The sequence below is a fragment of the Brachyhypopomus gauderio genome, chromosome 9 (genome assembly GCF_052324685.1).
Source record: "Brachyhypopomus gauderio isolate BG-103 chromosome 9, BGAUD_0.2, whole genome shotgun sequence".
Classification (NCBI taxonomy): Eukaryota; Metazoa; Chordata; class Actinopteri; order Gymnotiformes; family Hypopomidae; genus Brachyhypopomus; species Brachyhypopomus gauderio.
Genome location: NC_135219.1, coordinates 3782895 through 3799980, shown reverse-complemented (window position 1 = coordinate 3799980; position 17086 = coordinate 3782895). Strand labels below are relative to the sequence as shown.

At 42.6% G+C, this 17086-nt stretch overlaps 1 protein-coding gene across 1 annotated transcript; it reads right to left on the bottom strand.

The window, feature by feature from the left end:
* Positions 1 to 1909: 1909 nt before the first annotated feature.
* tfap2d (transcription factor AP-2 delta (activating enhancer binding protein 2 delta)) lies at positions 1910 to 14108 on the bottom strand. Its single transcript, XM_077016528.1, has 8 exons — positions 13790 to 14108; positions 12586 to 13083; positions 9905 to 9965; positions 6821 to 6986; positions 5391 to 5509; positions 3707 to 3848; positions 3138 to 3251; positions 1910 to 2909 (listed from the first exon to the last, which is right to left on the bottom strand). Exons 1-8 carry the CDS (start codon positions 14105 to 14107, stop codon positions 2696 to 2698), a joined length of 1632 nt encoding a protein of 543 aa, XP_076872643.1. The 5' UTR covers position 14108; the 3' UTR covers positions 1910 to 2695.
* Positions 14109 to 17086: the final 2978 nt, after the last annotated feature.

The window sequence follows — 17086 nt, the reverse complement described above, 5'->3', positions numbered from 1 at the left end:
GTGATCTTCTGGTGTTTGTTCTCTTCTGGTCTTCCAGGTCATCTCCAGGTTCAATGACATGCCAGCACAAAGGTTATCTGGATGGAGCATGCTCACCCTGCAGTGCAGCACGCTAATGTAAACAGCAAATAGACACGCCAATCATAATGGACACGCCAATCATAATGGACACGCCAATCAGAATGGACACACCAATCATAATGGACATGCCAATCATAACGGACACGCCAATCATAACGGACACACCATATCAGAATGGACATGCCAATCATAACAGACACGCCAATCATAACGGACACGCCAATCATAACGGACACACCAATCAGAATGGACACACCAATCAGAATGGACACGCCAATCATAACAAACACGCCAATCAGAATGGACACGCCGATCAGAATGGACACACCAATCATAACGGACACGCCAATCATAACGGACACACCAATCAGAATGGACACACCAATCATAATGGGCTGCATACTGTCTCTGCAGATGCTATCAGGAAATTGAACATGTAAACTCTAACAGTTATGTAGAATCGTGGTTCTATCTGACATCCCTGTCCGTAAAGTAAACTCTAACAGCAAAACAGGACTGAAAACATTGTCAGTAAACCCTATCGACAAAGCACAACCATACATTTCATTGGTTAGCCATGTCAGCAAAGACACCTTGTCAAAAAAAAGCTGTCTGTCGCTTCTCTAAAGAGGATGATAAGATGTTTAAGAACATATCTGAATCAATTGTTCTTATAGAATCTTAAAAAGGATCTTTTCAGCTCAGCCTTTTAAAATCAAACGTACACATTTTGGTTCAGGTTAGCTGACATCATCAACTCAAATTGTTCAAAGTGATGGGGCAGAGAATACAGCGTTAAATATAAATGTCTCACTGATGTCCAACTAGAGCAAGAATTAAAACATTTAAATCAGCACATTGAAGTTAATATATTTTCATATTTGTAAAAAGCGTTAAATATTTGTAACATTTTTGTTAAAATAAATATTAAGTGGGATTATAAACAAGCTCACTGAGATCAAGATGTAGGCTAATTTTAAATAATGAAACACAAAACATCAGTTCATTAGGTCAGTTTTACTTAATGTATGACTCCTGTTTTTTTTTAAGTTATTCTAAATTTTAATGGTATGTATTTTATGCAAGGCTTCTTATGTATGCATTTTATCCTTTACATTGTTATTACAGGAATTAATCAATATGAAGATTAAAATTTGCCCCAATTTTCCCTTCACGAGTGGTCACTGAAGTAAAACTGTTGCTGTGACCATAACTGTAACCTTACACATTAACAGCATAGTAGGACTTGGTCTGTACACCATGTCAGTACTGAGACTTAGCAAAAAAAAAACCCACCCTGGTCAGTAAACCCTGTCAGTGCATCAGGAGTGTAATGGCTGTCACTGGGGCAGGCGTGCGGTGCGTTCACTAGGGTAGGGGCGCCACAACTGTCACACAGGCAAAAGCGAAACACACAGAGGTAAGAGCAGGACGAGTGAGAGGCGTGAGGAATGACAGGTGAGCAGACAGGTGGCAGGTGTCTCACTGCCGTTTGCTGAACTCTAGAGAAAAGGTGCATTTCAGCCAGAATATTCCAGAATATTCCAGTGTTCCAGATGAAGCGAGGACCTTTACCTGTTTGACTCTGAATGTGATTTTAATATATGGGTAATTTATTCAAAGTTATTGTGTACTGAGTAATTATAAATGATATTTTTGATGAAATCTCTCATTATGAAGGTCATAAAACTATACTTACTAGGATATACATAACACATAAATGTTAAATAATAAATGTATCTAAATGTCATTGAATCCAGTGTTCAGCATAAACAAAATTTCATCCAGAACAATCATTTGTTCTATACAGTATATACAGTATATAGTATATATTTGTACTATATACTTAGACCAAATTATTATAACTATTATGAATCAGATTTTACTTTTGGTCTTACACTCTAGTAACTGCAAAGACTGAAATACGCAAAAGAATAACAGACTATCACACTGATTTAATATAAGACTTTGAGCAATATGCTTTATTGAACACGGGTAGATTGCATGTAAGGATATTTCATATATGTAGTTCAAAACCTACAAGAAAAGTTGTCATTTATATATTTATATATAACTTCTTTACAAATGCAGTCAAGATGTCGTGTTCTGGAGCGTCAGCGAGGAATGTCAGTTTTGAACAGTGTACAAACTTTAACATGCACAATATACAGTTGTCAATGGCAACACAGGGAGTCACCAGGATTACTTTACAGTTCCAAAGCGACCTGAAATTAGGCCTGGCCAAAAATGGAATGTGTATCTTTCAATAAAAGATATTACATTTTAAAATTATTAATTCAACTATTTAGGTAGAGACAAACTTTAAACAAAATACCTTATTTGATAACTTGCAAAAAGATGAAACTACATTGTGTGTAGGTGATGGAAAGGATTAAGAAAATGGTGCCGCTGATTCAAACAGACACTCAAGTAGAACATGATGTTAGCAAATAAATTAAGAGTGAGGGCAGGGACAAAAGGCCCAGCCCATACTAGCCACGCCCTGAACAAGCCCCGCCCTATACCAGCCACGCCCTGAACAAGGCCCGCCCATCAGGGCTCAGATCAGGAAGTGAGTCAGCAGCGATCCTCTCTTCACAGCGAGGGGGTGGAGTCATTCCGATTTCTCCATTTTGCCGTCTTTAGACGGCGTCTCGTTTTTGCGCAGTGGTGTTTTGTCGTTGGAGTTGATCTGGCCGGCGTCTGGTGTTCCTGTGCTCTTATTCGCTGAATGCTTCTCCAGATAGTTTAGCATCTCGCTGAGAATGGTCTGGAAGGTGCTGAGGGCCGCACAGATGGCTGGTGTGCCGAAGCCATGCGTGATGAGACTGTGACAGACGAAACACCAGCAGATGAAACACCAGCAGATGAAACACCAGCAGACGAAACACCAGCAGACGAAACACCAGCAGATGAAACACCAGCAATGATGGACAGCAACAGAAATGTGGGCGTTTATATTGTGTATATCACAGTTTGTTGGTATATACTTGAGTAATAAAACATGGGATTGTATTGTTCGGTGCATGTGTGTGTGTGTGTGTGTGACAGACTACCTGAAATGCGTTAGATGTCTCTGAATGTCTAGATCCAGTATAGGTGTTGGCCGGGAGGAACCGAGAGGAGAACGATCCTGACTCAACAAATCCTGAAACTCTTTACAGATCTGCCTGCTCACACACACACACACACACACACCATTTTTACTGAACAAATTCTGCACACTGCGATGCTCCAACAATATGCTCTACATTAACTACAAGAAACAAATGAGATAAAGCACAGACGCATTTTTCTGGTAGTTATTTGTAATTAGCTGTAATAATTAATACATTTTTTCTCAAGCTTTAGAAATAAGGTGTAGAAATTGAAAAGAAATCATCCAAGCACTGCCTAAACCTCTGATTTTGAACAAGCTGCAGTTTCTTAAACGCCAAGTCTCCTTACTGAGAGCGTATTTATGGACGCTGCAACTATGGCCTGTTGTTCTGGTGGTGCTTCCTCTCACCTGACTACATTTCCCATCAGCACCTTCCTGCCTTCCTGCATCTCCCTACGCCACATTACTGATGATTAGCTGTGCTAGCCCCGCTCTGCGCGTAGCCACGCACGCTCGTGCACCTACTTTGTCGCCAGCACCATTTTCTTGCGGGCGTTCTGCTCCTTTGGCTCCGTGTGCTGCCGGGCCAGGTGTTCGCCCACCGCCTTGGTAGGGAACTCCGTCTCACAGGTGTAGCCAAAGTCTCGCGCCAGGTGGAGCGCTTCACCTGCACATGCAAGAGCCAAGGAGAGGAAGAGCACGAAGAGGTTAGTGGGGTTTGATGGAGTTACATTTCTGCGCATCAGTGGGTCTAATGGAGTTACCTTACACGATACGTATTTTATAAACTTTGTACATGTACTTTGAACACTTATTTATATACTTTATATTTTATACAGTTTGTGTATAAATAATTCCCCCACAGAAAGCTATCACATAGCAACTAAGCTCAGTCTAGTTTTGCTTAACAGAAAGATGCTGGAGTTTGGTGGAATGCCATATAAGAACATCGCTTTACTAAACTGGGCGGAGATAATACGTCACTTTACTAAAGAGGACGGAGATAGGACATAGCTTTATTAAAGAGGGTGGAGATAGTACGTCACTTTACTAAAGAGGACGAAGATAGGACATCGCTTTATTAAAGAGGGTGGAGATAGGACATCGCTTTACTAAAGAGGACGGAGATAGGACATCGCTTTACTAAAGAGGGTGGAGAAAGTACGTCACTTTACTAAAGAGGACGAAGATAGGACATCGCTTTACTAAAGAGGACGGAGATAGGACATCGCTTTATTAAAGAGGGCCGAGATAGGACATCGCTTTACTAAAGAGGGTGGAGAAAGTACGTCACTTTACTAAAGAGGACGAAGATAGGACATCGCTTTACTAAAGAAGGCGGAAATAGGACATCGCTTTACTAAAGAGGACAGAGATAGGACATCGCTTTACTAAAGAGGATGGAGAAAGTACGTCACTTTACTAAAGAGGACGAAGATAGGACATCGCTTTATTAAAGAGGATGGAGATAGGATATCGCTTTACTAAAGACGACGGAGATAGGACATCGCTTTATTAAAGAGGGTGGAGATAGGACATCGCTTTACTAAAGAGGACGGAGATAGGACATCGCTTTACTAAAGAGGACGGAGAAAGTGCTGTATTTAGAGCTCATGCTCCTTTTTTGTCATCTTTTAGTATAATAACATAAACAAACTGATTTGGCGGCAAATGAAAACATAAACACTACTGTACTTTGATAATTGCACAGTGAATCATAACTAGTGAAGCGGAATGAAGCCAAACCCACAACCAGGGTATCTGGGTTGCAACAGTCGCACTTATTAAACAACCAGTTACTGTTGTCATACAGTCATACCGACACTCTGCAAACATCAACAACACCTCCAAAATCTTCTCTTCCTCACAGCTGTCAATGCCCACACGACTTTAGCAATATGCACTACTTATTAATTGATTACATTTAAATGTAGGAATTATGATGAAATAGAGGTTGGCCTTGTGAAAATCATCTTATTAACAAATTTACAACGAAAGCACGATTCTTACATCAGCAGCACCATATCAAAGACAACAAAAAACAGAGCAAAGCATTTTCACTTCTGAAAATATGCTCACATATGAAGATTGGTTTGGTTGGACATAGTACAGTTCTGGAATCTATTCTATTCTATTCTATTCTATTCTATTCTATTCATAATGGAACCCCAAGAAAAGAGAAATTCTGGCTCAGCTGAAGCAGACATACCTTCCACTAAAGAGGTGAGCAGTGTTACATTGGCAGCTTTCCTGCGGCCTGCTGGGAGATTGAGTCCCAACCGGTCCAGCTTCTCTCTAAGGCACCGGCCACCATTCTTGGACTTTGCTCTGAGAGACAGAAGAAGAGAAAGAAAGAATGAGACTAACAGTACATGACAACCTATGTTCAAGTCATCCAAAGCCTAAATTTGTTTTCAAAGGTAAAACTTTGGTAGCACCCTTTAGGACTCTGCTGGGTGGGACAGAGGTCAGCACAACACACACACACACACACACACACACACACACACACACACACACACACACCTCACACACTGCTGTCTGCTCAAGCCCTGGTGTGGGGGTGTTCACACTTGCTCCCTCATCCTATGTGTGCACTAAGTAATACAAAATCATGACAACACAGCTTTAGAATTCTCTCTCTCTCTCTCTCTCTCTCTCTCTCTCTTTCTCATTCTCATTCTCATTTACTGATTCCTTTTGCCTTTTGCTGGTTTTCTCTTCTCTCTCCCCCTCTTTCTTTCTGTGCGTGTGCACAGTTGTGTTTGCGTGCGTCTGCGAGTGTGTGAACGTGTGCGTCTGCAAGTGTGTGAACGTGTGGGTCTGCGTCTCTGCACGTGTGCGTCTGCGAGAGTGTGTGAATGTGTGCGTCTGCGTCTCTGCGCGTGTGCGTCTGCGAGAGTGTGTGAAGGTGTGTGTCTGCGTCTCTGCGCGCGTGCGTCTGCGAGAGTGTGTGAACGTGTGCGTCTGCGTCTCTGCGCGTGTGCGTCTGCGTCTCTGCACGTGTGCGTCTGCGTCTCTGCGCGTGTGCGTCTGCGTCTCTGCGCGTGTGCGTCTGCGTCTCTGCACGCGTGCGTCTGCGAGAGTGTGTGAACGTGTGCGTCTGCGTCTCTGCGCGCGTGCGTCTGCAAGTGTGTGAACGTGTGGGTCTGCGTCTCTGCACGTGTGCGTCTGCGAGAGTGTGTGAATGTGTGCGTCTGCGTCTCTGCGCGTGTGCGTCTGCGAGAGTGTGTGAAGGTGTGTGTCTGCGTCTCTGCGCGCGTGCGTCTGCGAGAGTGTGTGAACGTGTGCGTCTGCGTCTCTGCGCGTGTGCGTCTGCGTCTCTGCGCGTGTGCGTCTGCGTCTCTGCACGCGTGCGTCTGCGAGAGTGTGTGAACGTGTGCGTCTGCGTCTCTGCGCGCGTGCGTCTGCGAGAGCGTGTGAACGTGTGCGTCTGCGTCTCTGCGCGTGTGTGTCTGCGTCTCTGCGCGCGTGCGTCTGCGAGAGTGTGTGAACGTGTGCGTCTGCGTCTCTGCACGTGTGCGTCTGCGAGAGTGTGTGAACGTGTGCGTCTGCGTCTGCGTCTCTGCGCGTGTGTGTCTGCGTCTCTGCGCGCGTGCGTCTGCGAGAGCGTGTGAAGGTGTGCGTCTGCGCGTGTACCTTCTTAAGATGCCCCCCAGCAGGGAGGCGTTGAGACACTCTGGTGGAGAGAGACGTCGTTTGACTTCCGCTATGGTCACTTTGTATTTGGAGGTAGAGCTGAGGAGAGATAGCCGCCCTGGCACCGAGCAGAACAGATCCGTCGGGTTGACCACACACGTGCCACCTGTAAACAACAACAACAACATGTCAACAAAGAGGATGATGAAACACTCAGCTGATACACATACACATGTTTCATAAGAGGTAATAAGCTTGTTATTAAAGGTAACGAATGGCATATACCAGACATTTTGTTGGTGAACACTGGTGAGGTGAACACTGCCACTATGATGATAAAGATAATTACTGATAGACAATCTAAACCACCCCACTTTGTTCAAACCCATGATTCCTGCGCAGGTAAAGGTAAAGTGTGAGAGCAGTAGTCACGGCAACCAACAGGTGAGTTTTGCAGTGAGAGAAGCATTTGAATAAAAACATTGCACATACACCATCGAGCTCTCTGTTGTAAAGCAGCAATGGTCTCTGGATAGCCATGACTCCACTGTAGTCATTCACAATTAGTGCATTAAGCAACTGTATTTCAAATGAACTGCTGCAAATATAGTGGTGGTAGCAGAAATCTACTGGCTGGCTATCTTTTTGGTGTGTGTGTGTGTGCGTGCGTGCGTGTGTGTGTGTGTGTGTGTGTGTGTGTGTGTGTGTGTGTGTGTGTGTGTGTGTGTGTGTGTGTGTGTGTGTGTGTGTGTGTGTGTGTGTGGGTGTGTGTGTTCCTGAAGGAGTTTTCTGGCTTTAGGGTCTTTCACCTACTCCATTATATGTCAGTCAACGTGAAGCGGTTTGACAAACCCAAGATCTCTTATAGCATGCAAGTTCACATCACATTAATTCCCCCAAAATGTTTTGATTCAAAGTAGTTTGTATTTTATGTTGCCAAGGGCAATTGAAAAAGAGCTATTGCCGGTAGTCTGGTCGCGAGCGTCGGGCCCAGAGGCGATAGCGGTATTTAAGCGGGGGAGAGTAGCCTCAGGCACAGCGCGAGCGATCACAAAGCGAATCAAGTGCTTTTTACGAGTTTGCCACGAAAATTAAAGAAAAAAAAGACATAGGCCAAATGTCATTCTGTTTCTTTCTCAAATGTAGTGGTGGTGGTGTGTTTATTGCGCGCGCCGCCAGATCAACCAGTCACAGTCCGAGAGCGCAAACAAGTACACACGCGCGCGCACTAACAGTCTTTCCGTCTCACAGAGAGAGAGAGAAAGAGAGAGAGAGAGAGAGAGACGCGCACACACATCCCACCGCGTGCACATTCGTTCAGTCTACACTGAGAGCGTGTGTGGAAAGCCCAGCTCAAGGCAGGGGTAATCTTGATCAAATTCCTGAGCGCTAAGAGGGATACTAATGATTAAAACACGGACGACTTTTCTAAGTAGGATCCTCGTTTCTTGAGTGATTTCTTTTGAAAAAGGTTATCTGAATATTCAACGAAGCCAAAGCTGCAGTCAGTGTGAACAACATTAATATGATCTCCACTGAATTTGGACCCGAGCTGCATTAACATATCAAAGCAGCCGCCCGAGGCGAGAGAAGCTATCGATACAGGAGCACGAGGTAAAGCAAAGATTATTGGTTGTGATGGCTGGAGCTACGGAGCTCGCGGCTAAATCCTGCACACCATTAACTGGAAGTGATAGCGCTGGGAGCCGCGCGCCAATCCGCCCGTGCGCTACCAGCCCAACACCTAGACAGAGTTTATTAAAAATTAAGAGCCCAAGACACGGCGCGCTTTATGGCAAACTCCACATGTGTGTAGAAACGCGGACGCTTTGAAACGAGAGGCACAGACGCCGCAGAAACGGAGCCCGGTACAGGAGCGAGCGCGCGGCGTCCGACAGAGCGCAATTCATCCCTGTGACAAATAAGTGATTTATACAAAATGCACAAAAAAAGAGAAAAATAGTGAAAAGAAATTCCCATTTAAAGTCAAAGTCCCGCCAGAGTATCACGTTTATAAAGTTCAGGTGTTCAGCCTCCGGTGTAATACGTTTTACTATAGCCTATCCACGATTTGCCCGCAAAATGAGCAAAACACAAACATCACATTACCATGACCGTTCATCCTTTCATTTATAAAGACCTGATGATGCTATATGATCGATATTTCAATAGGAAACAATATAGGAAACCAATACCACCACCACCACAATACCAACAACAAAAACAATAATAATGCTAGTTTGACTCTATTAAGCCTTGTTAGCTATTAATAATGCATGTGTATGGATGTCTGTGAGGGAACTGAATGAAAATATATACATTTATTTAAAATATTGCAGATATGTGTCGGCATAATCCGCAAAAACTTCAATGGAAAACACTGATCAAATGTACTGACGTACGTGTATACTATTGTTCATGACCAGAAATAATGATGGCGAACATAAGAACATGATCACTGAATTAAACTGAATAGCGAATTTAGATTCCCTGTTGCAATTTATTATTATAGTTACTGTTTTTGCTGTTACAAACGATATTTCAGCACTACAATATTAAATATAATGGGAATGACAAATATTCCTGAATGGAGTGTTTTTCAGTGATAATAATGTCTACGTTAACAGATATTTACTAGGCGTTTAAATGGAGCAGTCTGTATGCCTCCAGCAAACGAAACCCCAATCCTCGAACAAGCGAAACGTGGTTAAAGATGGACCCCACCGAGTCCAACTGCATTCAAAAGCAAGAAATATCAACGTTGTGCTAAGTATTAAAAAAATATTCTCAAGTGTGGGTGATAGGTTAATAGATAGGAAAATAGATAATTTAGTCATTTAAAACCATAAGACAATAATGTTATTATTTAATTAGTTTAATGTTTATTTTCTATTGTAAATATTTGTTTAATATTTTATTTTATATTAATATTTTAATTCTAACAAGTGTGTGCGTGTGTGTGTGCGCGCGCGCGTGCGTGTGCGTGCGTGCGTACGTGTGTGTGTGTGTGTGTGTGTGTGTGTGTGTGTGTGTGTGTGTGTGTGTGTGTGTGTAAATATGACCGAGCATAAGAGAAGGATTTACCTCGCCGGATAACCCCGCCTTGACCATTCAACATGAGCCCGCACTGCGCGTCCACGGAACCCTGCACAAAAAATGGTACACGTTATCTTCATGGTCGATAACTGGGTCAGTCTGGTTCTGGGCTATCATATTCCTGTTCGATGAAATTGAATGACACAAAAAGATGCTGTATAATTGTAGTCGCCGTGGTAACACTTGAAATGACTACACAGATTATTTTTTACAACTTGCCCGCGAGAAGGTCTCGCTTATCAGTGATGTCATCAGAAAGAAGAACACGGGATTTATCAAAAAAAGAGTTAATCCGCCTCATAAGCCCCGACCAGACTAGAGGCAAGGTATATTTACACACTGTAACAAAGAGTAAATCACCCCCCCCCACACACACACACATACACACACACACACACACACACACACACACACACACACACACACACACACAAACACACATACACGTTCACACACACGCATAACACACACACACACACGCACATACACATAGGGAAAGATGGGGGGAGAGAGAGAGGGAGAGAGAGAGAGAGAGAGAGAGAGAGAGAGAGAGAGAGACTGGTGTATTAGTGTCATACTGAAGAGGTCGTGTAAGCCTTTTTAACAAACTCCTGCTCTATTTCTTTTTTTCGCAGTTAAAGTGATTATAAAATCAATATACAAAACCTCCAGATCAGGCATAAATTACGCGCCTGCAAGCTAAAGGTATGGCAGCTTCCATTGTCCCGCGTGCCAAATCTTTTTAGCGGCTCAAAGATGCACTTGTGCGCACGAGACTGCTCGCATCTGTTCCACAGCCTTTACCGAGCGCACGTTTAATTCAGCGAGAGAGAGAGAGGTCGGAAACCCTTTCACGCGACTTACGTGTTCCTCTGTGGGTTTTTTTGTCTGTTCTGCGGCTGGCCTTTATTTCTGCACGCGTGCAGAGCAACTAGCCTACTGTTCGTGAACTAGTAAAAAAAAAAGGCCACACGCAGCATCAGTGTAAACAATAGCATTTACAATTCTATTCCTCTGCCACGCTGTCACTACCACCGTTAGCACGCAATTACTGCAACTGCTAAAGTTGCAACGTACCGTGAGAAAACGACAGCTATCGGATATTTAATATTACCCACTCAACGGCATTATCCAGTTAGTACCGTCTAATACTAATATCGCCCAGTTAGTAACATCTGTTGGAACAGGTATTATCATCTATTTTTAGCGCGCATTTTACAGATGTAGAGTAAAATAAAATTATTTTTTTATTTTTATTTTTATTTTTTAATTATGGGTTAAAAAGCACATGGAAAAACCCCTAACACCAATCATTATTACAAATGGAAATATTGCTGTATTAATACTTAATTAATAATGCTGTATTAATAACGTGCTCCTGTATTACTGAAACAAAACAACGCAATTAAATGTAATATAGAATCTATACAATGCAATAAAATACGTAATATTATATTTACTTGCTTACTATTATTACGTCTGAATGCTCTTGATTAACATATACAAACAATATTTTAAAAATTGTAATTATGCCACACATATTTGCATATGCAAAAATGTCTTTTTAAACTAATCATGCATGCTATTTAGCTATTTAGTTGCATAACTTAGGTCCATTTATGTATTTAATGTATTTTTCTTTTCTTTTTGGATATGTGAGATTTTTTACTACACCTGTGCGTATGTGTGTGTGTGTTTATATATATATATATATATATATATATATATATATATATATATATATATATATATATATATATATATATATATATATATATATATATATATTTTTTTTTTTTTTTTTATAACACGCAATATTTGTTCTTTACATATTTGTTTAGAACACACTGAGAATCCTTCAATCCTTTTCGAGCTAACTTATTTTTAACTCGCCGGGTAAACTTGAACTGCCGGCCGCGCTCAGATGTCTTTGCATAAATAACCAGTTGATTGACATTAAGTCCTAAATTGGATAAACTACGGTGCTCTACTGGTAAGGATTTTCCTTTTGTGCGCCGTTAATCCGCCCTTTTAACGGAGAGAAGAGGACCAGCGGCCTGGCGGTGAAGCGGCCTGGCGGCGTGGCTATTCACTTGATTTATTCTGTCCTCTCAATAGCACAATATGGAAAATATACACATAAAATTAGGTTTAATTTTGTGTAGCATTGTAAAGCAACAGTCAAAAGAAATACAAAGAAGGAACGTCTGTTCACTTAAATTATTATTTGTTATTTTTTTCGTGCTCTTTTGCCTCCAAATGACAAATAATTAAAAAATAGTCAACTATAATCGAGCCGTCTTGTTTAAGGTCTACTTTTTTTAGCTGAAGTGACAGCATTTCTAGTTCTTGGTTATTATTTTTCTGTCGAGTCCACCCAGTTGCTGTAGTTTTCCTGAAAGCCTCCGGGCGATCATTTCTTCTAAGAGCTGTGACAGTAACCCTATCGAGAGTAGTTATCTCATATGACATTAACCAGCTCTCTGCAGCCTCTGAGACAAAGGAGTTACTTCACATTGTGTCTGTAGGTCTAGGCGTGTGTGCGCGTGCGTGCTCGCGTGCGTGTGTGTGTGTGTGTGTGTGTGTGTGTGTGTATGTAGTGTGGTGTAGTGTAGTGCAGTGTAGTATTTTATGTTCAACAGTGGAAAACATTCGTTGGTGAGCTATACCTGTAGGTCATCGGCCCCCGGCGGCGGTAGCCCCAGACCTGCCCCGGGCAGCAGTCTTTGCTCGGGGTGCATGCTGTACTGGGACCCGTGGCTCATGAGCGAGAGGTCATGCCGGCGATACGCGTCCAGGCAACCCAGCTCTCGTCGCTGCTCGTCTAGACACGACGACTTGAGCGCCCGGGCGTTATGGAGGTTGATGAAATCCGCCGGTTCGCCGTGATGTAGCTGTTGGTAGTACTGCTGCGAGTGGTGGAGCGAGTTTAGTGAGTAGGCGTCGGGGTTCACGGCCGGATGACTGTGCTGGAACTCGTAGTGGAAGGACTGATGGTGTAAGGGCGTGTACTGGTGGTTCGTGGGAAAATACGGGGAAGCAAATTCGGTTCCGGTAGCCGGATACGTGAGCGGAGACGACGAGGAGTACGCGACAGACGAGTTGGCCACAGATTCCAAGCATCCGAGTTGCATCAAACGGTAGCTGTTTGATCCGTCGTGACGTATCTGCGCGGGGAAAAAAGAGAGAAAAATATGAGGGGTGTCATTTACACGCGCTCGCAGCTATCCGCGCGCAGGGCTGCTCCGCGAGCGAAACATCTCTCACGCGCCAAAGCGACCTCGGCGGAAACTCAGCCTTTCCCAAACACACAAACACACACGAGCTCAAAGTGTCTTTAGAAAAGTACCTGACGGCGATGTCATCTCCCCGTGCCTGGGAGGGCGCGCGAGAAACAGCACTGTAAGCGCCTGAGCGAGACGGCAGCATCTTTTTTTTTCATTCTCTCACTTGTCTATCATTTGACATGGAGTGTTTTTAAAGAATGTTCTGTTATTATATCTGTGCCACAGCGATTAAAACCGTTTGTCCCTACACAGCACGCCCGTTTAACTGCAGCACGAGACACCAGAGTCATTCACTATAAAAAAGTGTCCTAATCGTGATGAGCGAGGAAGTGTAAGCCGGCACACTCGCAAACCCAATTTGCCTCAAAAGCGAAACTCCAAAAGATATTTTTAACAGAACCGGAAAGACAAACCATGAATCCTGAAACCCCACGAATATTATCACTGCCTGTTCTACAATTACAGCAAAGTAAACTCCGATGCGCGACTGATGGCATAACTTATTTTTCCCCCTTTTTCTTTACGAGGTAAAGAATGACATGAAAAACAACAAGTTTATGAAATTAATACAAACGTATTTAAATACCTCCGCATCGTGGACCAGTCCCGGAAAGGTGGCTGACATTCTCGCGATCCAATAACCCGATTTCCTTGCGCTGTCGAATAAATGCAATAAGAAAAAAAAATCCCCAAAATAGCGCGTGTAAATGAAATGTCGCCTCTCGGAGTCGGTAAAAGCGGCTGAAATGCCTTCCCCACTGCACAAAGCGCGCTCCCTGGCCCAGAATATGTACTTGCTGGGTATTTCTCCGGCTGATGTCGTAGGTCCCTTGGTAATATAGAAGTTTTGAAAATTAAGCATCAGCATTGAGGAACGGGAGGACAATAGAGAGCGCAGCCTCATCCCTGGAGACACGGAATAAATATTGTATCTTCGCCTAATAAGGAACCAAGTGCGCTTTCAACATTTTTGATGATTTTTGTGGACATTTCTTTATGGTCGTTTGTGTTTTCTTTAGCGGGCCAGTCTTCTTTCGCCCTAATATCCTCGCGGCTTTGCCATTTATCGCGCTTTTCGGATTTTTTCTGCAGAAACGTAAGTTTCGTTTAATACATTCTGGAATTGCGATTTTTAATGCATGAATAAACATTCGTTTAGTAAATATGATTTATAGGATTGCCTGGGTGTTTTGTATTACAATTTTTTCCTTTTATCGAGTGCGTGACTAAAATCTAAAGGAGATAAACCTTGCCAACTAATTTATCAATTACAAGTATTTTCTGAATTAGCGGTTTCTTTTTAATTCTTATATTTTAGTAACATTGTCGATAATTCAAAGTATTTTTGTTACGTAAATTAAATGTTATTTTTAATAATCAACTGACTACGTCTTCGGTTAAAAAATTATCAAAATCACAAAACTGTTAGGGATACACACATTTAGGTCCCACGCTCTTTGTTTACTGTTTTGAAACAGAGATCGTGATTCCGTCCTATTTTTATTTCGCGTTGAACACGTTTTAACGCAGATCTACTGATTTCTGAAACTAATTTTAACGCAATGCGTTTTAGTTGTTGTTCAAACGGCTCATTTTAATTCAGTTTAAGGTTCAGCCAGATATCCTTGTCAATACTGACTTCTTTCTTTCTGTGGGTTTATCGTAGTCATTATTATCGCTAACTGGACTGTATCACCGACAGACTCGCTTTTGTTCTGACCCAGACAGGAACTGTTTGTGTGCTTTTAGAATGATTAGTGAGGCGCGCGTGGGGGTCATCGTTCAAATCACTCTGTCGTTCAAATAGGCGCGTGTGGGTGCACAGGGAACGCTTTAAAAGTACAGGCCACATAGGTGAAGTAAAAGGCACGCACGTTATAACAGTTAAAAACTGATTTTCCTATTTTGACATAGGAAAACAAGCAAGGGTTTTTTGTTCGATATCTTAGTATATCTAAGTTTATACATCAAATTATATTCAAAAAACAGTCGGGTCGAATTAATTTGCTAGAGAAAAACATAAAAAGAAATAAAACGAACAAATCGGTGTTTCTTTCCGCTGTAGGTGTTATGTATGTGGTGATCCACCTCGTGCCTCTGCCATTTTCAGCCTAACGAATGTCAGCCTGCGCCCCCACCGAGTGCAAAAAATACGCGAGCTCGGTAGTTTTGTGAACGAGAGCGGCGCGGCAGTTCTTAAGTGTTTTAAAAGCTCACGCTCAACTTATTTAACCCAAATTACCACCATTACCGTGGGCCCACGCCCTCGTGCTTAGGAAGGCGGATGGAGTCGCCGCGAGCGTCCGACTTCTTGCGTGGAGGGAGGATCTTAACAAAAACACACATATAAACTGACGTCCTCACTCAGTTAATATTTTATACGGAAAACAACACCAAAAAAGGAAACCCTCATGTTATCTGCGTTTGATAACCCACCTATGATGATTCTACATCACTTTAGGCCCACGATGCCTGAAGTGGCCTACATATCTACATATCGGTCTCTCTCTCCTCTCCTCCCTCTCTCTCTCTCTCTCTCTCTCTCTCTCTTTCTCTCTGACACACGCACACACACACACACACACACACACACACACACACACACACACACACACACACACACACACGTGCACAAGAAAACTAGATGACGATATAAATTATATCTGGGTTTAATCTTGTTGGATCTGACACCACAAAAGACAATAATAACAACAATAACTATTTATTATTATTATTATTATTATTACTATTATTATTATTATTATTATTGGTGAAGTATGTATGAGAGATGGTTCCAACATGTGGAGTTTCTAAAAGTGACACTGGCTTTGTAAAAGAAGGTTTTACGTGGACACTAAAGTCCCAAGGTGATACTGAATCACGCGCTGGAGCAGTGCACACGGCTCTTAAGAAATAAAATGCCAAATATTAGGCCTCGAGGCAGCCTGTAAAGTACACGATGTGAGCGCGAGAGAACCAGTCATCTCACGTGAGGGATTAAGCTCTCGTTTGTGTAGTCTGCGAAGGAGCGAGAGCTCGCGGAGTAGAGCGCAGCACCAGTTGCGCGGTAGACGGCCTTAATAGGGCTTAGTGCGCAGAGTCGCGTATACAACACCTCGCGCTGCCCTATGCACTGTACACCGAGCTCCATCCATCTGTCCGGGGGCCTGAGAGAAGTTGGATGCCCCTCGCCAAGGCTCCGCCGGGTAGTAAATCCACCCAAGCTACAGAAAAAAAAGAAATAGAAATAACAGATGTCAAATGAAACTTAGGGAAGGGATTCAGCGCATTTTATTCTGCCGCGGTGCCCCTGAGTTGGTTTTAATTGATTTCACCGTGGATTAAAACGCGTCACAGTCTGACTGGCAGTTGGCCGGTTTTGATGCGTGGCTCCTAGCAAATCAACAGAGCTGTCATGAATCAGCCCCGGCCAGTACAGAACCTGTGTAAACTACAGGGTAGCTAGTCTAGTAGTCTACCCGGGCCCAGCTCGACACATTCATCTTATCAGAGATTAGTTATATTTTGTTCAGACGTGAAACACCAGACCTATTTATTTAGATTTTAGGAGACTTACTCATCACATAATTCATAAATGATTTTTATCAGTGACACAAAACCATGATGAATACATTAATTCTATATTTTTGGACCTTGAAGCCTTAAAATTAAAAAAATTAAAAATCATGTTTTTATTAAGACTTAAAGCATGATTAAATAATCTGAGATTTACAGACATTTATACAAATAATCCGTATTATAAATTGTTACTTTATTTTATTAATAACAGGCCCACTGGATATTTGCATATTTATTATGGTCGGTGATCACAGTGCCTGTAATATAAGCTAAAGCATACGTTTAAAAAATGTGGATATATGGA

What these genes read in the sequence shown, in the direction of transcription:
- tfap2d (XM_077016528.1), bottom strand. Translation starts at nt 14,107, where the DNA reads ATGAGGCTGCGCTCTCTATTGTCCTCCCGTTCCTCAATGCTGATGCTT. An exon ending in CTGGGGGGCATCTTAAGAAG is followed by an intron (nt 5,510 to 6,820) that starts GTACACGCGCAG and finishes TCTGTCTCTCAG; the next exon opens with AGCAAAGTCCAAGAATGGTG. An exon ending in AAAATGGTGCTGGCGACAAA is followed by an intron (nt 3,252 to 3,706) that starts GTAGGTGCACGA and finishes GTGTGTGAGCAG; the next exon opens with GCAGATCTGTAAAGAGTTTC.